The following is a 23,874-nucleotide window of genomic DNA, read 5'->3' as shown; positions in this document are numbered from 1 at the left end:
CTCTCAGACCATACGCTGCACACTGCAACAAGTTGGTTTGCATGGCTGTTGTCCCAGAAGGATGCTTGTCTGAAGCTGGCTCACAAGAAAGCCTGCAAACAGTTTGCTGAAAGCAACCTGTCCAAGAGCATGAATCACTGGAACCATGTCCTGTGGTCTGATGAGACTAAGATGAACTTGCTTGGCTCAGATGGTGTCCAGAATGTGTGGCAACGCCCTGGTAAGGAGTACCAAGAAAATTGTGTCTTGCCTACAGTCAAGCTTGGTGATGGGGCTGCATGAGGTACTGGGGAGCTGCGCTTCATTGAGGGAAACATGGATTCCAGTATTGTACTGTGACATTCTGAAGCAGAACATGATGCCATCTTATTGACACTTTCGACTTAGTTTTGACATGTTCACTTAGGGTGTACTCACTTTTGTTGCCAGCTATTTTGACAGTAATGGCTGTATGTTGAGTTATTTTCAGAGGACAGTAAATATATACACTACTATCTCAGCACATTGACTACTCTAAAATCTATCCAAGTTTAAATTCTATATTGTTCCTTGAGAAGATATACTAAAATGTTTGCTGAAATGTGAGGGGTGTACTCACTTTTGTGAGATAGCCTTCTGTATGTGTGTGCGTGTGTATATATGTGTATATATATATATATATATATATACTGATATATGTATATAATGAATGAAGGGGGCCAAACTTATCAACACGTCAGCCATCAATGACCTACTTCAATTTTTTGTTTTACTTGTTTGTCCAAACACCCCCTATCTACACAATTGTAGATAGAGTAAACTGCGTGTCATGTCAGCAACCCAAATATCAACTGTTTTCACGGCTAAGATGTTTTGACTAGGGTTTCCTGATAGATAGGCCTACGTTTTAAAGAAATGGCATAAACAAAATAACCACGTAAAAAGCAGCATCTAATAAGTATGCTTTGTACATTTTATTGGGAGAACAGTAATGAAGTTGGGAACCTGATACCGCGCTTTGTAGCATCCAGTAGAAAGCTGCGCGCGCTCTGCGGGGCGGGAGGAAGCTCGAGCGAACTCGCAACACTGTCACATTTCACTGCCATCCTTCTGTCAAGAAACTTTAAAAATATTTTTAGTTGAGCTTATTTTAAATACTCGATTAAGGTGGATGCTGACTCTGGTTGAGTGATTTGAAATGAAGTGCGTCCTTGGGTGTTACGTGCACTTCTGTGCAGGGGTTATTATTAGTCTTATTACCTTTCCTTTGGCGCACGGAACTCCGTCGAGGTATAGTCTGTTCCAGGGCAGTGCTTATTCCAGCTCTGTTTCAAGACAACGAAACAAGTAAGTAACCCTTCTGTTCTCGAGCTGGCATTGGGAGGAAAACCCCGGGGTTTAGTTATCTCAGATTAAATGTTTTGAGAATAAATATATATAGGCCTATACAGGATTCAAACTTTAAAACAGCATCTAGTCATGCAACTGAACTTGGTTGTAAATGTCAGCATATTTATGCAAAAATATGTGATTAATTAATAAATGCAGTACAGTATTACCATTTTTTAACTGGCAAGATTAACGAACTAGGAACAGCACGCCTCTGGAGAACTAGTAAGAAACTTGATACAGTTTCGCAATTTATGTGAAACTAATGCAGGACAAATGACTAGCGCTACATTAACATTTTAACCTGTTAACGAATAGCTTACACAAGACTGTTTAAGTCATCAACAGGTAGCAGACCTTTGGTTTGGGTAAACTGTTAATAATTAGTTTATTTCCTATATAGAACTAGCTATGGATAATTTCAAAATGAGTTGTTTTTTTCCCCCTCTGAACTTCATCCTTATTTGTCGGCCTATCCATTTTCCCCTCACATTATTATTATGCTACTATTTGCCCCACTTAAAAAGAAGACAGCTTAGGTCCCTTTCTCACTGAATCCCTAGTCATAGAGACTGCTCTGTAACATTTCGAGTCATCAGCCATAACCTTAAATGCCCCAAAAATGGTAACCTGTGCAGTGATTTATTGATTTAAGGGGAGACCTGGTATAGTTGTAACATTGGGAGAGTTGTAACACCACCAAATCAGGATTACTCACTTCCTCACAGATCCCATATGAATGCTTGTAAATGCTATAAATAGGCACATGCAGATTTTATTAAAAAAAAAACACACTATATTTTGTGTACTTAAACTTTTGCAGATAAAATAATTTAACTTGCATTAGAGTTTATTAGGCAATATGATGCATTTTAGCCTGCTAATTTCCAACCATTATGCTAATATGGCTAGCTAGACACTGGCTGACAAGGGTGGGGTGGGGTGTAACACATCTTTAAAGTGTTACAACCACCCCCTTATATATACAACTAAGAACAGTTTCTTATATAAATAATTGTACAGAATGCCAAGTCAGTGGAAAAGAAAGATAGATAGAGGTGTGCCTGCCAGTGTTATAAAAAAACAAAACAAAAAACTGATGAGGTTTCAAAGAAGGGCAGGTCAGTCAGATCAGTTGCAAAGACAAAGTTGAAAGCCAGTGTTGATGATTCTGAGACCTTGGACGACAAAAACTTTTGTGTTATCTATGGAAGTGTGGGTAAATGTGCCTTATGCAGTCTCTGGGCCCACCACATACACTTCAGGGTTAACAACATACATTTTTCACCTTTGAATGAGAATATTCACAGTCACACACTGACACACAAACTCAAAACACTTTTTAGTCGAGCCGAGTGTTCATTAAGCATAAAGTAAATACTGTTAAGGAAGTTTGTTCTAGTAGACTAAATAACACACACATGCACACACTCTTGAGTCAAACAGTAAGTGTATTTGAGCTGTGATAAATCACAGAAACAAAGGCATTGTTTTGGATCGTTTCACTAAACCTGTTTTTGAAGGATGTTGCATGGTGTGGCCACTTCTTTTGCTTAATTGTTACTTGCCCCGATCGTGAGGTAGATTGTAACAAAGGCACACCATAAATGTGATATTCTTGCAGAGGTTTGAATTGGTGATTTGAGGGTATTTTGTATAAAAGTTTGAGTAGAGCACTCTAGCTCAAAATCTGTGAGTTACAGAGCCTAAAGCAAGAAGTGTTACGACCATACCTGGTTTCCCCTATTCCTCACAGACATATGTTTTCTTCAGTCTTGCTTCAGTTATGCTTTTCACTTCACTTCTGTTCCAAATAATTAGTAATTTCTTCTAAAGGATTTGGTAATGGGTGCTACCCAGCTAATAAAATATGGTCTAAGAACATTAACATTCCCATTAAGCTGTGAAGTTTTTTCTGAATGCTATCTGAACATTCAAAAAGTTTTTAAAAGGTTTTAAAAGCTTTTTTTTTCTTGGTTCTACAAACATTAAATGAGCATTACATTTGATCATTGTGCGAACATTATGGGAATGTTACTTTTGAATGTTCTCTGAATGTTCTGAAACAAGTATGTTCTGCAGCATTTTTAAAAAGTTAGACGAATATCCAACTAAAGAAAAAAGTGGAACGATTTAATGTTTTTGCCTTATGTTTTGAGAACATTATTAAAAACCAGATAACTTTGAACAAATGTATTAGTGTTTGTTCATAACTTTAAGAGAATGTTCCCGGTTAGCTGGGTATTTTCTTGGGTGTACAGTATTTGTTTTGATTGTTCTTTACTCTTTTGCAGAAACTGGTGTGCATTTGTAGTGCATAAAAACGTGACATGCACTGTGTTGGCGGCGAACGAAAACGTCATGGAGCCGCAGCTCTTGCCCTGTCCGCCGCATCATCCTGACTGCACGCAAGGGGTGATGTAAGTGTCTCTGGAGAGCGTGCAGTAGGCGGGGGGTTTGCATAGACACTTTTATTGCTGGAAGTGACCAGAGATCAGATTAGATGAGATCAGAATGGATTGAAGTGGAATTGCTCCTAGTAGAAGAAGCAATGCAGTTAAATTGGACCCGTCGACTGGCAGGTCATTACTGTTTTATCAGTATCCAAATTATTTATGACCACTGAAGTGCTAGGGGCCGCACTAAACAGTTTTAGCTTGTGTACATTTTCGTGAGAACCTTTAAGAAATGTTGCAATTAGAATGTCCCGCATGTTCATGCACATCTTGCTTTTAAAGCTGCACTCCAGATGTGTGTCACTGTTGGAGTAAATCATAATAAATTATGTACGTAATTCTGCACTTTGTTTATGTTTGCATGGCTCATGAAAAAAAAGGAATGCCTCCTTTTGTGCACAGAGTGGTTAGACAGCGAATTAGTACGATTTTTCAAATCTCACCGGACTAATGTTGTCACTTTGCTCTCTCTGAAACATGCAGCACACATTCAGGAGATGTGCTGCTTAGTGGTCGGTCGTAGTATAGTAGTATAACTGTCAATTGTGAATTTTTTGTAAAGGTATTCAAGGTGTAAGGAAAATGCCATTACTTGATCATTACACCATAAGGCAGGAAATTTCTTGAAAATGGTATAAAGGTTTTTCAAAACAATATGAAACCAAGATGACCCTTGTGAAGAAGTACTACTTAGCACACTTTTAAAAAGAGTACTTAAGGAAATGATATACTTTAAAACAATATACTTAAGTATGAACTGAATGTTATGTTTTCAGACACTTAATTGCATGTTAATAGCAATTAAATGAAAATATATTATAGTTTAAATTTATATTAAATGCCATTAGCTGAACTTTAGAATGTTTTTGACCCGCTTAAGAACATCTTTATGTACTTTCATAATTGCTCTGTATTAAAGTGTATTGCCAAATGTACTGACAAGCATTTATGATGAACAGAAATATACGTTATATGTAATTTCTATTGAAACTGGTATGTTAGTAAATTTAAAATATATTAACTTTAAATGTAATATCAAATAACACACTACAGTTAAAATTATAATCAAGAACTTTACATGTGCTTTAGTATGTTAGTCAACACGTCAAAATAAGTGCAATTTACTTCTTTAAAGGGGACATATCATTAAAAATATGACTTTTTCCATGTTTAAGTGCTATAATCGGGTCCCCGGTGCATCTACCAACCCTTTGTTTTCGTAAGCCTTTCTATGCAAACATGTAAAAAAATAAGCCGATCAGATTTCGCTCCCCTTCTGACGTGGAAAGGGATCTTATTATAATATCACCGCCTCCTTAATCTGCACGTTTACGCCCACGGCGCCACCATTTGGTTTTGCAAGCGACAGTGTAACCAGTTCTAATGCAATGGCAAAAGTTTGAGCAAAGCATTCTGCAAACTGTTCTGTCGTTGCTGCACAAAAGAGCACTGAACACTATTCAGAGTCCAAGCCTCAGATGAGACCAGAGAGCAGTGGATTAATTTGATTTCCAAATCCCCCAGAAACAGATGAATCAGTGTAACTCCACAACAACTACATAAATGTATCCACTAACCATTCAGAAACGTCCAGGTGCGTCTAAAAGTTACAACCTCTTCCTGAGTCTCTCTGTAAGGCTGCACTCCACTTCTGGTTATTTCTGAGATTTTGGATGAGCGAGATTATTAGCGTGTTTTGTTATTGTATCCGAAGCTCGTGTAAAGGATCGTCCGTCTTCTGAACGGGGGCGGGGAACAGCAGCTCATTTGCATTTAAAGGGACACACAAAAACAGAGCATTTTTCTCACACCCAAAAAGGGGCAACTTTGACAAGCTATAATAAATGATCTGGGGGGTATTTTGAGCTGAAATTTCACAGACACATTCTGGGGGCACCATAGATTTATAATACATCTTGTGAAAAGGGGCATAATATGTCACCTTTAAAGCACGACATAAGATTATTAAATCATAATGATGTAAAATGTACATTTTAATTTGACATTATTACAAAGTGCACTTTTTAAAGTGTACATAAGTGTGTTAAAAACAGTCAGGAAAGTGTACTGTTGCTTTTTTTCATTAATATCTGCAAGTACATTTTTACAGATTTGTTTGAAGTGAACACATTGTAAAGTGCACATTCAATATAATTAAGTACACTTCTTTTTCACAATAAGAATACAAAATGTGCATTTCTTAAAACTTTAAACATGTGTAACTAGATTTTAAAAGAATATTTTCTCAACCTGGACACTTACAGTATATGTAAATGTTTGGCATGACTTTAGGATAGGACTAGTGTCCCTCAATGTGGTATGTTGAAAATAATGAGCAAAAGGTGCCCAGTTGGTATACGTTCAAAGTGTGCATCTGTGAATGCTTTTTGGCTAATGTTCCCCTCAACCCTTGTGCAGTGGGAGAGATTTTTTTAATGTTAATGTAGTTACAGAAAAGTGTCTAAGACTCTGAGGCCAAAACAGTGTATTGTATTACAGGTAACTGTGAAGTGCATACTTTTAGTTCATAGTTCAAATTGAATTGTATATCTGCTTTTAACATCACAATTCATAACTGTCTTTCTAGGTATCATACTCCCCTGAGACCCATGTACAAAATAGGCTACAAACAAGTGACTGAACTGGAATGGAGGTGTTGCCCAGGATATCAAGGTCATGACTGTACAGAGCTGAAAGTTACCCCAGAGAAACCCAAAGTTGTTGAGGAACCACGTCCAGATGCTCCTTCCGCCAACAGTCAACAACAAAGTATACTGGGTACGCATTTTTTATTACTTTGGATTTGGAAAAAATTAAATGAGCAATATCTAAAGCTGCAGTCCATAACTTTTGGCACTGTAGCGGTTAATAAACAGAACTGCATGCATCTTGCGGAAGAACATTGTAGCCCGAGCTACTTCTCTCTGTTTATTTCTATGACGAGTCACGCAGGTACTGGGCTACTCCTCAGTGGGACGACCCGTCCCAGTCTAAAATAGTCCCAATATTTATATTATATTCTGTTTATTAACCGCATAAGACATATAGATTAAAGCTGCAGTCTGTTTATAAACACTTGTTATAGGTGTACCGTTTTGATTCAGGATAAGACAAAAACACGGTTTGGAATATGGATTCATGATGTACTCGCTTATATAAATTTAGTAAATGTTTTATACAAAAAAAGTTACGGACTGCAGCTTTAATCCACATTAGTAATTCAGGTGACCAATTACCACAACTTTAATTAATCCATGGTTGCAAGCAATTTAATTAGACCTTTTTAGTTTTTTTAAACTAAACGTTATTTTGATGAGTTCTGTTGACATAATAATGTTGATTATTACATAGGGTTGGGTATAATTTGAATAATAATGATTTCGATCCTGCTTATCGATTCCTATTCTTATTGATTCATAATTTCGATTCCATTAAGGTAGAAAATTACTTAGATATCATTCACATTTATTCTAAATCTTACTGCAATACATTTCATTGTTGCTGAATACCATGAACAAAAATCAACAGGCTAAATAACACTTACACAAGGAACTTTTACCTGGTTTAAAAATACAATAGCAAAAACAACTAGCCTAACTAATATGATTTTTTAAGCATTAATAAAGACAAGAAAACACTCAGTTATTAAAAAAGAACAAATAAATTAGCAATCGCACAAATAAATACAACTAAACAAAGATATGATTGAAATAAACAGTGTTTTTAAGATTTTCAGGTATTTTAGATACATAAAATGTAATAAAATGTAAAATAACACTGCACTACATAAGTAAAATATACATTACAAATATAGTTACAAAAGTTTGTGTGTATTTGTCCGTTCAAGTGCAAAAAGACGTGGAAGTGAACTCAGTTCTGTATCGCGCACTATTGAGTATGAGAGGCCGTTTTCCGCCCAGCAAAGAAAACAGCGGGCAAGTCACTATGTTAAAATCACATTTTCTTTTCCAAATAACTTTTTCTGTGCTGCGCACACATCCAAAGCATATGCACAGAGGAAGTTATTAACAGTGCGCTGGTGGTCTTGTCATATTAGAATGCACACAAAGGAATTGGTAATTAATTGGTAATTTTATAACAAGTATTCGATTCCTGACCTTAAGTAATTCTGGAATCAATTTTCAATTCCCAGCCCTATTATTACATCAACATATTGTGTCATATAAACAGAAATTTCTCTGCTAATTGGTTCAGACTGAATTTTACAAACAGCACATCTCTCTCTCTCTCTCTCTCTCTCTCTCTCTCTCTCTCTCTCTCTCTCTCTCTTTCTCAGGCGCACAGTGAGTTGAGTGTAAAGGAAGCGCAATCTCGCATGTTTCTGAACATGGACTGCTTGGTCTATGCTTGGATGCAACTAAACTCGAATGCAACTAAACTTTCGCTTGTGATTAGAAAAAAAAAACGGTCTATATAATGCCATATCTACACTACCAGCGCACTCGTTCATAATACAACATGATTGACAAAAAAAAGACAGCGAGATATATCTAACTGCAGAACCACAGAACAAAACGTCACAGCAGTCTGAGGACAGCAGTGCCAGGGCAGCAGCATCAGACCCAAAGTAAGGCTGGCACTGACGATCGCGTATCCCTCCCCAACCACTAACCCAACCCTTCACTATAACCACTATAACCATCTAATTAAAAGGTATAGCTCTACCTTAACGAATGCCCGAATCTCGTGGCTTAGCTTAAGTGTCGTGATAATATTGTATCATGGGGCCTCAGGTGATTTCCACCCCTAATAAGTGCATGTAATTTTGGTTTGTTCTAGGACCAGAAGTGTTCTCTGAGGCACAACCATGGTCTCAACCTGGGAGGAGAGAGCATCACAACACTCAACTGGGAGGTTATGGAGATCGCCAACAGGAGAGTCGCAGAGTTCAGGTATTAGAAGAAGAGGTGGAGCGTCTTTCTCAGACATTACTTGACCTGCAAGCTATGACGTCAGCCAATGCAAACTTACGGTTAGATTTACAGGAAGATGTTACCAAATTCATTTTAAACACGTTGGGGAATTTGCAACAGCCACAGGGTGTCAAGGCGGGTGAAATTGAGACCATTGTGTTGCCATCAGACCTCCGTTTATCATCAGATACTGATGAACTGCAAAACCATATTACCCAGCTCTCCAACACAATCAGTTCCAATACTGATAGTATCCAAGATCTGCAGATTAGGATCCAGAACATAGATGGACAGATGCACCGACTAACAGAATCAGCCAGTACTGGACCACTTCAACCCTCCTCAACCGCTGCAACCAATGAGTGTCCATGTCAGGCATACATCAATGAGAAGCTTTCTGCCCTTCGTGAGGAGCTTCTTCAAGGAATGGACATCAAAATAGCAGACATGAAGAATGCATGTGACTACAAAGTGCTGTCTGTTCAGGAGCAGTGTGAGGAACAAGAAACCTCTTACTTGAGCTTGGCCGAGCTCCTTGATTCTAAAGAGACTGAACTCCGCAAAGAGATCCAAGACTTGCGTCTCCAACTTCCCACTGGAAAAGACCCAGGGGTGGACAGTCATGAGGTCCAGAATCTCAAGGACACCCAGCAGATATTGAAAGATGCCATTAGGCAACAGAATGCCACCCTTGCACAGATTGATGCTCAAGGGCATATTCTGGAGGCAAGGGTTAGTCTTGCGGAAAAGAGTGCAGAGGTACATTGCCTCTATCTTGAGGAGAAACTAAGAAGGGAAAGACTTAAGGAAAATGAAGATCAAAGCATAGCCTTGGAAGAGAAAATAAATGCTGTTCAACATGAAAACATCACTTCACAGCTACTGACCACAGTTTTAGGTCATGATCAACGCCTAGATGCCTTGGAGAAGCATACACAGCAACTGCAGGACAAGGTTGGCTCTCTTGCACAGCAGATTAAGAACGAGATCTCTGTACCAGACCTCAATCAATCCATAACTTTTGAAATTCTGCTGCATCGGGTGGAAAATCTAGACGTGGATTTTGGGCGAAGCCAAGAGCAAGTGAGGACAATGAATGGCTTGCTTAATGGTCTTGATGGACGGGTGGCTGGCATTGAAGGCATTTGCGGACGGTTTGAGCCAATGTCTGATAGTCTCAAACGAATTAAAGACGGACTGAACAAACACGTTACCGGCTTGTGGACTTGCGTCCGTCAACTGAACAATACAGTTCTAACACATACAAGAGACATCAATGTGTTTAAAGTAAATTCACACCTTTCAAAAGACAGGCAGGATGGGATCACTAATTCACCTACAGGTAAGCAATGCTCCTCTGGGGACAACATCTATATTTATACATTTGGCAGATGATTTTGTCGAAAGTGACTTACATTGCATTCAAGGTACACATTTGATCAGCTCTTGCTTTCCCTGGGAATTGAACCCATGACCTTGACATTGCTAGCGCCATGTTCTGCTTAGTGAGCTCCAGGAAGAAAATTACAAAATTGTAATTTTGCAGTCTAGTTTATCCAAAGAAGCAGTGCAGTATTTGCATGGGCAATCATACTTGAATGACTTGGAGTTTAAGGAGCCTATTTCTATTGGAAAATTGATGGAGGGTGTTTATTTAAAATGAGACAAAGACATCAATAGATAATTGAGATTGTCCTTCTCAACCATAATATTATGCAAGACCGAAGGGCTGAACAGCTAGTTTACATGATCAATTCAGATGCAGCAGTTCACAAGACAAGTTAACGTAGACCTTGTACAAAATTATTGAAAAAGGCTGCAGGTGAAAAAAGAAAGTTCTTAATGAAATGGACAGTACAAAAAGCCACACAAAGCACATTTTTGGAACCACAACTAACAAAAGATTGTAAATCCTAAAACTATAAGTCTTCAATCATGGAGAAAAGCAAAGACAGTGGTGAGATGCAACAGACAGACACAGGAGTATCAAGTCGGAAGTCACTCCTACTTGTGTGATCAAGTCAAAGGTTAAGGAAGTATTAGAAATTGATGTGAATTTTTGTAACCATTAAAAATTAAACCAACCATTTTTATTTATTTTTTTTAAATGAAGAGAGGACTGTTTTTGTTTTTATGTACCATTTTCCATCATCTGTTATACACAATATTCCTAATTCTTAATGTTATACTCACTTTTTCAGGTAAATCTTTCTAACATATTCAAGAAAACCTGTCTTTATGCATCTGATTGTCTTGCATTAAACTTGCTTGTTGATGCATTGGCAATGGTTAGCAACAAATGATAACTTGAAAAAAAGCATTTTTTATAGCATTTTAACTGTCCCTTGATTATAAATAATTTGGTCTTTCAGGGCTGTGGTGCAGTGCATTGTATATTTGCTCTTGACATGCTACAGCCAAAATCCGATTTGACTCAAATCATAGTAAATTAGTGTAAAATTTCCAGATTTACTTTTTCGGTAACTACACCACATCTATTGTTCACGCAAGCAACAGCATTCAGACTTTTTGCTGTTAAGATCTCATTCACACATAATCAGCACCAAAATATCAGTAAACTGTGTTGTCAATCATTGGAAATGACCTTTAAACACACTGCACTCATTTCTTCATCTGCACAAATGAGAAGCACTTTTGTTTCACTATCTGTCCAATTTAACAACTTTTGTTGACTTTCGAGTGACAGATGTTACTGTAAACAGTGTAAAGTAATCACATCATCTCCATCAGATCTTTATGATTGGCCAAAGCAGACTTCTTATACACCAACGCATCCTGACCTCGGACTTGCTTATACTGGTAATCTTGTGTTTTGTTCACACATAGCATCAAAACAGTAATTTTTGTAAAAAAGAATAGATTGATCTATTTTGATTTCCTCTTGGATAACAGCTAGTTGTTCAGACTAGTTCTTAAAACACAAAAAAGTAACTATGTTGATGCAGCTGGCCCCTGGTCTGTTTTTGTCAGTACTACTAGTCAAAACGATATATCTCGCTGGTCTCCTTTTGGTCTTTGGAAGCTTCTGCTGTTTGAACTCCACACTACAAATGTAGGCTAAAGTGTACATAAGGTAGTGTTTTAGAGGGATTTCCTTTAAATGCAGAAGAATGTTTATGTATTGTGAGCAGGTAACTCCCAGGGGAAGTAGTATTTCCCCTTTACGTTTTAATTGTACACACATGTTTCAACTGGACAGGCTTCAGAGCAATGTCTGGACTTTTATGAGATTATATTGTGTGTCTGTGCTTGTGTGAGCATGAATGTGGGCATCTGCTTCTCATTTGGTGATTTTGTGTTCGTAATTTACAAGATGTTCTGGACACATTATCTTGCTGTTTTACCTAGAAGCGTTCAGAATAATGTAGAAAAATCCAATGGCATAAGACATACTAAGTGATTTTTTAAACTTAGCTTTGTTTGAAGTAAATCCAAAGGACAAACCCAAGTGCTCTATAAAGAAATCCAATGCATCATGAGCCTGAGTATAAGGCAATTTGTAGTACACTGTTACTGAAAAAAAAAAAAAAAAAAAAAGAGTACTAAAAAAAAGCTAAAGTTTATTTTTTAAGTGGATCAAAATGATTCAGTCCCTGTTGTTGAGTGAATAATATTGTCTGCTGCTTATTATCTTATGTTTAATTATGGAACAGACCCTACATTTTATCCTGTGTGAGCAGCTGTGCTAGTTATAGTAGTGCACTCTTCCTTTTCAGTCACTTATTCTTCTTGACCTGTGACATTTGACCTGTGAGATGGTAGTTTCCTTTCAGCATCTCTCAAAGCTCACACATGTATTTATATAGATTTTATCTGGAGGTCTATTTGTGGGACTCCATTCTGGGAGAGTGGACGTTGATATAACCACTGCATAATTTGGTGTCCCATAATGTTTTACGTTCTCTCCCTGTATTTTTCCTTTTTGTTAAGATGATTTCTATTATATTCTGATATCAAAGGGTGTTGTTTGGCAGTTTGAAAAAATCTCTCTCTCTCTCTCTCTCTCTCTCTCTCTCTCTCTCTCTTTACATTTAAAATTTTAATTCAAATGTTGCTTTATTGGCAGATTATTAGCAGTAGTTTATGATAAACATTTTGTAAGTTTTATATTCTAATCCCTGAACACATGCAGACACACTTTTGGCAGACATTGCGTTATTAAGTCTGAGGGTGCCGTTTTAATGTTCACCCGCATAGAATGCTATCTTAAAATTGCCTTCATGTATTAATTGCCTCCGAATGTTGTTTTAGAACATTACAAGTTGCCGAGAAATTCCAGTGAGGAAAAGAAACAACAGAACTATATAAAGGCTATTCATATGAGCATGTTTCAATTAAAGGATTTATACTTTAATTAATTTGATACTTTACTCCACATTGGAAGAACAGACATGCCAACTAGTTACTAACCTGATGCAGACACAGCTGATGCGGATTGATATTGTTATTAGGTTTACGTAAGGTAACGTGAAAATAAGTGGGCAGTCTAAAAATCTGCCCCAATGGCTCTCAATTAGAGCGCGCTGCAGTTCCATTTTTCACCACAGATTTACATTGGATAGAAGTGGGGCGCTGTAGAGCTGGGGAGGGCTGTCCCACTCAGTATCATAATACATCCATGCAGAAGTCATGCATTATATTTTAACACATCCTGCTCACTTTATGACTATTTATTTTCTATGTAATAGTCTAGAAAATCCGAAAAATATTTATTTCAGAATGCTGAACACATTTAAAATGTATTATTGATTCAGTTTATATGGAGGTCTTTGTTTTGGGTGAATATTTTGGTGAGGCACAGCCCCAAGTGCCCTTACATATGGGACATTCACATTTAATTATTTAGCAGACACTTTTATCCAAAGCAGCTTATACATGTGGAGAACAATAGAAGCAATTAAACCAACAACAATGTAACAATATGGAAGTGCTGTGTGACTAGTTCCAGTTAGTCTACCACAGAGTGTTTTTTTAAATAGATATAAAGAGTAGTAAGTGTTCGTATTAATGGGTCAAGTGTTGATGAAAAAGATGCGTCTTCAGTCGTTTCTTGAAAATGGCTCAAGACTCCGCAGCTCGGAGTTTAGTTCGGCAGGTCATTACATCTGCATGAAACAGTCCATCTCAAGGGATTTTGTGCCTTTTTGGGTTGGCACTACAAGTCGACCTTCACTTGCATAATGCAAGCTTCTGGAGGACGCATAGGTCTGAAGTAGTGAGTTTAGGTATAGGGGTGCAGAGCCAGTGGTTGTTCTGTAGGCTAACACCAGTGCCTTGAATTTGAAGCAGCCGGCAATTGGCAACCAGTGCAATTTTATGAGGAGAGGTGTGCCGTGGTTTCTTACATTTTCTTTGAGGGTTATGTTTAGGGGTGTTGTTATGGAACAGAAAATATGATTAGCTCAGTATAAAAACCATTACGCATATGGAAAGTCCTTGAAATAAAAGGAGTACCAACGTGTGTGTGTGTGTGTGTGTGTTTCAGCACAGAGGTTTTTTTTGTGTATAAGTCACTGCTATGAAGTTGATGTGTCAGAGATCTGTCACTGGATGAGATCATGTGAACAAGCGGGTGTGACATGTAAAGCTTCTCCCTCTCTATTTCTCTCATTGTTAGGGAGCAACTAACTGGAAGTAGTGTATAGCTTTACACTGCAACTTATTGGAAACAACATGGAAGAATTACATCAAAATTACTGTATTTAAATCACGCTGCTTTACGTACAAGCAAGCTACTTCAAGGCAGCACTTCAGTGGTTCAATAAAGCTTACCTTCCAGAGTAGCTTTCCACATGAGCTGTAAAATAACCAAAAATGACAACAGGTATAACATTTGAGTTGCAGCATTCATACCAATTTAATTCATAGTAATTCACAGTATCAGTGCAGCAACTCCCAAAATGTCTTGTGCGTCATAATATAAATTTTTGTTCACTGTTAACCAGTTAGCTCTCAGCTGAACTTATATCAGGGCTTCTAACAATGCGGTCTAGTGGCCGAACGTTGATACTATTAGTTCATTCTTAGCCAAAAGATATGTTGTTTCATACATTTCCATTCTTATGATGATTGTTGCCCCAGCACCTTATCTTTAGAAAAAAAAAACACCTTTTTTTTAAACTGTGCCCTTCAAGACTTTTCTACGTTAAACATCTGTGTAAAGGTACACAAGCAGTAGCTGAAGAAACCTTAACTAGACACAATGAGCACACTGTTGGACTAATTACGGGTTTTTGAACATAAAGTATTTGGTGAGAAATTCACAAAAAAACACCTGGACTCTGAGGCAGTTACTCCAAAGTACCTTTAAGGTAAATCAGTTTACTTAACAGCTATCTTGGTAACACCTCCACCAGCTGTTTTTAAAGTAGGCTAAATAACAGACATACAGCTCCTATCTTCTTAAATGGGGAAAGATATAAATCTCCAAAACTATTTGTCAGAAATTCAGTAGGGCCTTTCGATACAGTGGTGTCATTTTGTTTCTTTCACTCAAATCAAATATTAATAACAATGAGCAGTCCTCACCACCATACAAACCATCATATTGACATTTGTAATTATTTTATTATTAAGATTACACAGAACTGTTTAAGTTTATGTAGATGTAAAACATTTTTTAAATGGGTAGAAGCATTTTTGATTTGATATATGACAGTCACACCTGCTTTACTTGTTATTCTGTCCTCTCATAAGCATTCTTCTACCTTTATCCAGGTGTTCATAAGGATATTTTTTTCCAACCCTCCAAGTTCAGAATATGACTAAATTTGCCGTACATCTTCAGGTTTCAAGTTTTTTTTAAGATACAGCATTGAATGGCCACACCTTTTCACCAATGCATTGTAATTCTTTCTCAAACAATTCTGGGAACCAATTTATTTGAGCTGTTTTTAAGGTTGCACTTTATTTTACAGTACTGTAACGTACGTACGCACATACTTGCAGTGTTCTTACCTAAGAAAGTACTGGGTGATATAAGGTAACTACATGGGTTAAGATTATGTTCAGGGATAGGTTCAGGATTAGTACCTATAGTTATTACCCAGTTATTGTAATTGCTATAATAAGTACATAATAATTATGTACATGGGGAACAGAACTGTAAAATAAAGTGCTACCATTTTTAACTACTATACTTGCATCAGACATACAATGTACTTATTTTGTTCATGTTGCATTGCAAAACACTTGTGCTTCTATTGAGGCGGGATATGGGTAAGGTTAGATTAGGGACAGGTTTAAGGGAGGGTCAACAGAAAAAATATTAACGTAATTACTGAAATTATTTACAGCGGTAATTATATGCAGGTATTTTTTTTCTGATTTGTACTTTGATTTTCTCATTTGCAAACAAGAAATTATATAAACAATCATGTACTTGTCATATACATAAATATGCAGGTATTTTTTAAATCAGGGGACGACAACCTATTGCATGTGAGGAGGGATAATCATTGGCTAAAGAGGTGTATGCATTTCATTTAAATAAAGATCATTTAACTTGCATATGGACATACATTTTTTATTTTAGGTGCTATAAATACAGTACAATTGAAGTGTGAGATTTTAACCTGATCTGACAATCCATTCGCATGAATGGAGGAGCGTGCTTCTGTGATTTATTAAATTTAAGATTTCTCTGATGCATTTCTATTACCGGTAGTTTTTATGCAAATCTTAGCACATAATTTAACATCAAGTCACTTTTACTTTCCTAGTTCATTTGTGTCTTTACACAGCTGAGATGCATTGAGAATCATTTTGGAGTCAGATTGTTTCACTGAATTAAAAAGAATTCTAAAGAGAACCAGATGTTGATTACACTGGTCTACACCCAAAATGCTTCTGAAATAAATGTAGTCAAACTGTACTAATTCTGGGTCGCTGAGAACGAAAATGATGCTTAAAATTGTGATTGGTTTTCGAGATATGCAATTGGTCAAGGCCTCAAGAGATCTCAATTTAAACCAGAAATGACTAAAATACATCTTTGACTGGATCTATGAATTTTTCATTCAAAACGCTCTCCGTCCACACTAGCGTTTTCAAGTGTTTTCCAAAGGATTCTCATCCACCCGAAATGTCGGGAAAAGAATTGATCTAGCTAAATTGACCGTACAGCGCATGCATAAAACCTTATAAAAGCTCACTGAGATGATACAGACAGAACAAACATCATAAAGTTTTCACGCTATTCTTCTGGCAGGATCATTTTATTTAGCAAAATATTAGATTAGATTAGATTAGAAAAACTTTATTAATCCCTGTAAGGGGAAACTCGTTCGCCACCATTGCACATTACAGACACCACAGATAGATAAATAAACATAAAAAAAAAAAACAACAATCAATACATACAAAAAATTTCACAACTTCATTGAAAAACCTAACTGCATTCGGAGTAAAAGACCTTCTAAATCGCTCTGTAGAACACCGAGGCAATACTAATCCTCCACTAAATGAACTTTTAAGTCCACTAAAAATACAATGTAGTGGATGACCTTTGTAACACATAATTATTTTTAATTTTGCCCTTGTTCTCTTCTCCACAGTAACTTCAAGTGAATCAGGATTAAGGCCAGCCTTTCTAATCAATTTATTAATCCTGTTTTTATCATCTACAGTGATACTACATCCCCAACAGAGCACTGCATAAAACAAAACACTAGCCATGATTCCCTGATAAAAAACATAAAGAAGCTTCCTACTTACACCAATAGAACTCAACTTCCTCAAAAAGAATAGTCTTGATTGCGCCTTCTTAAAAACAGCCTCACTATTCTTCTTCCAGTTCAGTTTACTGTCCAAATGGACACCAAGATATTTATAAGACTGAACAACCTCTACTTTCTGACCGTTAATTATCACTGGTACTATAACTTCTCTTTTTCTTCTAAAATCAGTAATCAACTCCTTAGTCTTCTCCACATTCAAATTTAGGACATTTTCATCACACCATCTAACAAATAACTCAACCTCTCTTCTATAGTCCACGTCATTGCCTTGATTAATTAAACCCACAAGGGCAGTATCGTCTGAGAACTTTTGTATACAACATGAAGTCTGAGTGTGCCTGTAGTCAGCTGTATACAATGAAAAAAGAAAAGGTGATAAAACTGTGCCTTGAGGGGCTCCTGTTTTAGTTAAAATAATGTCAGACATTTTATCACCCAGCCTAACAAACTGGGGTCGACATATAAGATAATTCAATACCCACATAATAGTTTTACTATGTAGGTTACAACGCAGCAATTTATCAGCTAAAACATGTGGTTGAATTGAATTGAATTGAATTAAAAGCACTAGAAAAATCAAAAAACATAATCCTAACAGAGCTGGAAGTTGTTTCCAAATGATTATAAATATTATGCAACATAAAGAGTATGGCATCATCTACTCCCACTCCTTTTCGATATGCAAACTGTGACGGATCTTGAAACTGACTACCCAGATAACCAAGGATAATCCTCTCAAAACATTTCATTTTTTGTGATGTCAAAGCAATGGGTATCAAATTATTTAAACTACAACCCACATTACCATGTTTTGGAATTGGAACAAGACACGATGTTTTCCACATATCAGGTATTTTCGATGAAGACAAGGACAAAGAACATTTTTTGTGAAAAACTGAGCACAACTGATCAGCACAGACTTTCAAAGTACGTGGGTGAATACCATCAGGGTGTGCTGCTTTGTTGGTCTTAAGACACTATAACTTTCGACGAACATCATGTTTAAATTTGAAATGTTTAAATCGAAAATCATGTAAATTTCATGTTTGCAGGACTGTGATATGAAGAGTGTAAAAAGTAACATATCTTTAGCAACAGTGTGAAAGTAAAAGTGAATAGCACATAACAGGAACAAAACGTGTATAAACATATATCTATTGGTTCAATATGCGTCACATGACTAAACAAGCGTCATCGCTTTCAAATACATCCGTTTTTACAGTCCACACTGCAATGCAAAAACACAGTTTTCAAATTTATCCACTTTGGAGAGCGTTTTCACGGACAAAAACGCAGTCTCAGTGTGGACGGAAGGCCAAAATGGAGAGAAAAAGATGCGTTTTCAAACGAAAATGTATTAGTGTGGACAAGGCCTAAGCCTTAAGGACTTGATGAGCTGGATCAGGAGTGTTTAGTTAGGGTTGAAGCTCTGTAGAGCTGTGGCCAGAGATGGTTTTATTACTGGGACAGCCACAGACAAGGGTCTGTGGCTCTACCATTGGAGAAAGCGTAATGGCTAATTTGGATCACATGTGCCTTGAAAAGCAATCACATTACAGCCTGGACGTCATTGAATTTCTGGCAGCAGTTTTTGGGATACCACAGAAATGAATGAGAAGTGCCGTTAGCTGAATCATACCTGTCACACAATTGTCCGTGACTTCTCTTATAAAACAATTTTTTTCATTTCTTTTGTTTTTGCTAACCTTGCAGGCTTGCCTCCTAATGGCTTTGCTGTGGCCCTTCAGGACCCGAGTTTTGCACCCCTGTCATACAGTGTCGTGCCCTCTCATTTGTCAGTGTTTGATTTTGTAAAGGGACACCCAAAGTGAGCAGAGATGTTTCTTACTTGTGTGAAGAGTGTAGATAACTTCAAATGGAGCCCATCTATGCTTGCAGACTAATGCTGGACAGTGACAAGAGATGCTCCATTTAATGAATACAAGAGACAGACCAAGAAGTGCAGAGTAGACACTGAATAGGACTTAAAGGAGCTGTATGTAAGAAATGTATTTCAATTAATCATAAAATGGCCCTGATATGTCACTAGACATTAAGAAATCATGTTCATTTCAAATACTTATATCACTGACAACAGTAGTCCGGCCAGGATATTGTCATTTAAAAAGTGAAGTTGCAGCCCTCAACTGATGTTGATGTTGTCATGTTGTGTTTTGGCCTGATGCCCCACCCTCTACCTATCTACCAATCACGAAGTCAGTAGTGTTTCGGCATCGGGGTTGCCAGCTCTGCTCTAGTTACCACAGCTACGTAGCAGCCGACGTTCCTGCTGGATCCTGCAGCCTATCTGGCAACCTCGAGTCAGGGGGGAGGGGGAGGGGATACACCGCTCTACAGTAATTTGAAAGTGATTGCAGTACCAGTTTTGGCCACAATCTTACATACGGCTCCTTTAACTATGTACATAACAGTTTTTTGCCTTTTGTTTACAAGGGCAGGCGACAGGTACTATCTGCACAATAAACATAGACGTAAAATGTAAAAATGTTTGAATTCAGAGCTTCAAAGTACATAATAAATTGCACATTTTATCTCTAAAGCAGACGAAAAAAACTAAAACAATTTGAATGTCCAGTCACACCTGTTAACTGTCAGGCCATCACTCTTCTACCTCTCTCCAGGTGTTTCTGAAGGTACAGCAGCTGTAAAAGTTTCCATGGAGGGATCTCAACCACTCCCATCACTGTCTGCCATGGCGTCTGGGGAAGAAGGGCCTCGAGTGACCAAAATCTCATCTCGCACCCCTCAGGGGATCAATGGGAGCGGGACATCCATTACTGGCTATGCAGGAGCACCAGGTAATTGTGTTCAGATATGTGTGTGTTTATGTTTTGCAAATGTTTGAGTTCGATTACAAAGCTGTTAACAGAAAACTGCTGTCTCACAGTATTTGTTGTATTGTTCTTGACAGGTTATCCTCCGATTCCCGCTGCTGCCCTCAGTCCTGATTCTGTTTCTGGTATTCAACACTCTATTATAGCTTAACACAGTGTTGGGGAATTACGAAATAAATGAAACTAAATGAAACAGCTGCAATTGCCAATTATCAGAGTTTGAGCTTTTTGATACACGGGTAACACTTTACATTAAGGTTTCATTTGTTATCATTTGTTTACTACGCTAGTAAACTAACAAGGAACAATACTTCTGCAGCATCTATTAAGCTTAGTTAATGCTAATTTCTATATTTACTAATAATTTTTTGTAAATTAAAAGTTGTATCTGTCAACATTAGTTAATTGCACTCGGAAATAACATGACGAGACAATGGACAATTTTAATTTTACTACCTAATATTAACAAAGTCCCATAAATGCTGTAAAAAATATTTACTAATGCAGTAACTAACGCTAACAAACAAGACCTTGTTGTGTAGATTGTAAATATAAAATGTAATATCATGTATCTAAATTTAAAGTAATTGTATCTAAAGGAAATAGTATCAAGATATCAATGAGTGATAAAAAAAAAAGTTCTTCCAATTTGATTATATTTAAAGGTATAGCGGAGGATTTTCCCGAATTTTAGGAAAGAACCGCCCTCTCCACTTTTTGAAAAAATGCACATGCGCAACACTCTCCCTGCTCCCGAGAGGGAACGCCTATTAAACGCTAGCATCGCTAATCATAGCTTACATTAACTTTTACTAGCAGTGATTTTAAATGGATTTCTCCAAATAGCATGCCAAACTTTACCTGTCGAGTAGAAACTTCGCGACTGAGGCATCAGTGGGAAGCCCAACCTGTGCTTTTAGCACACGCCAGTGTGTGAAATATTCTCCCAAAAACACTGGTCTTGTTTCTTTCTTCAGAGGCCTTTCTCTTCTTGTCATACAATTCGTAGACACTTCTCTTGCGACCCTCAGACATTTTGAAAAAACCCGGTGAGAACGGCAAGCTTCAATGAATGGCTGAAAACATAGCTCACCACACATATACACCTAAAAGTGCGCATGCGCAGAAAGGACGAGCACGTACGACGGCCTTACGTAAACATATCACCAGAATGATTGACACTAGGTGGACCAATAGTATAGGCTACCCACCCGGAAAAAGAAAATCCTCCGCTATACCTTTAAGCCAGCAACTCAACTTAAGTTTTTCAGTTTTTCAGTCGGGGTGTATAGTCAATGCTATCGTCCTAAATGAGATTTGTCTTTGTTCTTTTGAAAACAGTAATTGATTTTGAGACAAATAGCTCTAATGAATAAAGAAATTACATTTTATTGTCAAATAGTTTTATTTTGAAAAATATGTTGATTTTTCTTGCTTCATTTTGCAACTTGCAGTGTAGCACTACTGCTAGTAGTGAAGCTAACTAGTAGTTACTTTTTCAATACAGTAGCTTGGCTGTAGTTTAAGTTCTATGAAGCTGTAGCTTGCCATAATTTAAAGCAGCTTCCCCAACACTAGATGAGCATTCAAAATATGTTGTTATAAAACTGAACAGGATTTTTACAGGATATTTACAATATGCCGTATTTCCATATCTACAGCACAGATTCCACTGAAGACCATTCAAATGGCCACAGGTAACTAAACCTCACATATATTTTACAGCGCTGCATTGTCACTGAGTGAGGGGTAAGTGAGTATGTGTGTGTGTGTGTTTATGCAGGAGAAGGGCGTGTGATGACCTATGTGTCGTTTTCGGCTGGTCTGACACTTGTGCCATTTCCTGGAGAAATCGGTATCATCCGATTCAACAATGTTCTGTTAAATGATGGAAGACACTACGATCCACAAACAGGTACAAAGTTTTAAAATCATGCTTTTTTATCATCCATTTATGGTGTTTGCTATCGCTCTTGCGAATAAAAGCACTTAATTGCATTGAATGTGCACTTGTAGTAATAAAGTAAATAAAAGTTTACTTTCATGACTGTCTTTCTTAACACACTTAAGTACACTCTTAAGAGTGCACTTTGTAATAATGCCAAATTAATAGTTTTATTTTAAAATACATTTTAAATAACTGTTTTAATCATCTTTAAAAGATTCTTTTATAATCAGGTTTAAAAAGAAATTACATGATAAAGTATATTTTAGCTTATCACAAATGCTTGTCAGTATATTCGGCAGTTCACAAACCATATTTCAAAGACAATAGAAGTAAAAACATTACATTCAATTTACACTTAAATATATTATTTTAAAGCGTATTATTTCTCTTGTACTCTTTTTAAAAGTATGCTATACTTGCATACATACATACATGCCTTTGCTGTAATCTGAATCTTTATTTTCACAGGTGTGTTCACTGCACCCATGGACGGACGGTATCTTCTCAGCGCTGTCTTGACTGCTCCAGCAGGAGAAAGAGTCGAGGCCTTTCTCTCAGTAGCCAATCGCAACATCCAGAAGCTTTACACTGCTGGGACGGGGAGCAGAGGCTCTGAGGAGTGTGTCTGTGGTGGGTCGGTCACTGCAAGTCTTGCTCTTCATTTGAAGCGGGGCCAGAGGACGGGACTTGTGCTCACATCAGGAAGGCTGGCGATTTCAGCATCCAGTGAAATTCTGTCTTCGTTCAGCGGAGTTCTGCTTTACCCAACGGTAGCCAAGCGATAGTCGACAGCCAACAGCAAACATTAAAGGGGTCATGAACTGCATTGTTTTATTGTTTTATAATGTTTCATGTGGTGCATTTATAATGTTAGTATGAGTTTTACATCAAAAATTGTCATAATTTAGAAATAAAGGTATTTTAACTACCCTGATTTCAGCCTCTGGTTTGAACGTTCTGTTTGAAGGGGCGTACACTGTGTGAGACTTCAGTGTAAACGCCCACTGCTGTGATTGGCTAACATCTTGTATATGAAATGAGTATTACAAGTTGACTCTCTCGAAAACTTTTGGCACGCTTTTACTATTACAGCTCTCAAGGTTAACTAATCCTATAAAATGTTTTTTTATAGTATTATATTTAGATCTATGGCATGAAAGGTTGCAGTGATGAGCATTGTAGCCGATCACAGTGAGTACTTGAATGTGATCTTGTCATTGCAATTCGATTTCTGCACACCAACGAATACTTTCATCATAACTAGTGCAAACACAGTGTAAATAAGAGATTTGTTGATTATCCAGAACTCAGTCACTGAAAAGCACGCGCTGTTTGATTGACAGCTACAGCGATTGCAAAGATAGCATTCTTTGATCGCATTCTATATCTAATTTAATCACAGTTTAAATAACAGATTATTTTCATCCTACTAAGAGAAACATTGTGAAGTAGACCGTTGAGTCACTCACTGGTTTGATTTACTGGCACATAGACAAAAATCATCTGACTGAACATGTATCATTACATATCAGAAATCACTGGTCACAGATCAGG

General features: G+C 37.3%; 1 protein-coding gene across 1 annotated transcript; it reads left to right on the top strand.

Annotated features, from left to right (window-relative positions):
- The first annotated feature begins 1,024 nt into the window (after window positions 1–1,024).
- On the top strand, window positions 1,025–23,254 carry emilin2b (elastin microfibril interfacer 2b). Its single transcript, XM_082161719.1, has 9 exons — window positions 1,025–1,326; window positions 3,663–3,788; window positions 6,412–6,602; window positions 8,625–10,100; window positions 20,160–20,336; window positions 20,450–20,497; window positions 22,034–22,069; window positions 22,156–22,287; window positions 22,789–23,254. Exons 1-9 carry the CDS (start codon window positions 1,178–1,180, stop codon window positions 23,103–23,105), a joined length of 2,652 nt encoding a protein of 883 aa, XP_082017845.1. The 5' UTR covers window positions 1,025–1,177; the 3' UTR covers window positions 23,106–23,254.
- Window positions 23,255–23,874: the final 620 nt, after the last annotated feature.

Source organism: Leuciscus leuciscus, assembly GCF_965113295.1.
Source record: "Leuciscus leuciscus genome assembly, chromosome: 2".
NCBI classification, from domain to species: Eukaryota; Metazoa; Chordata; class Actinopteri; order Cypriniformes; family Leuciscidae; genus Leuciscus; species Leuciscus leuciscus.
Note: the sequence above shows the minus strand (reverse complement) of the source record. Positions and strands in the feature narration are given on the sequence as shown.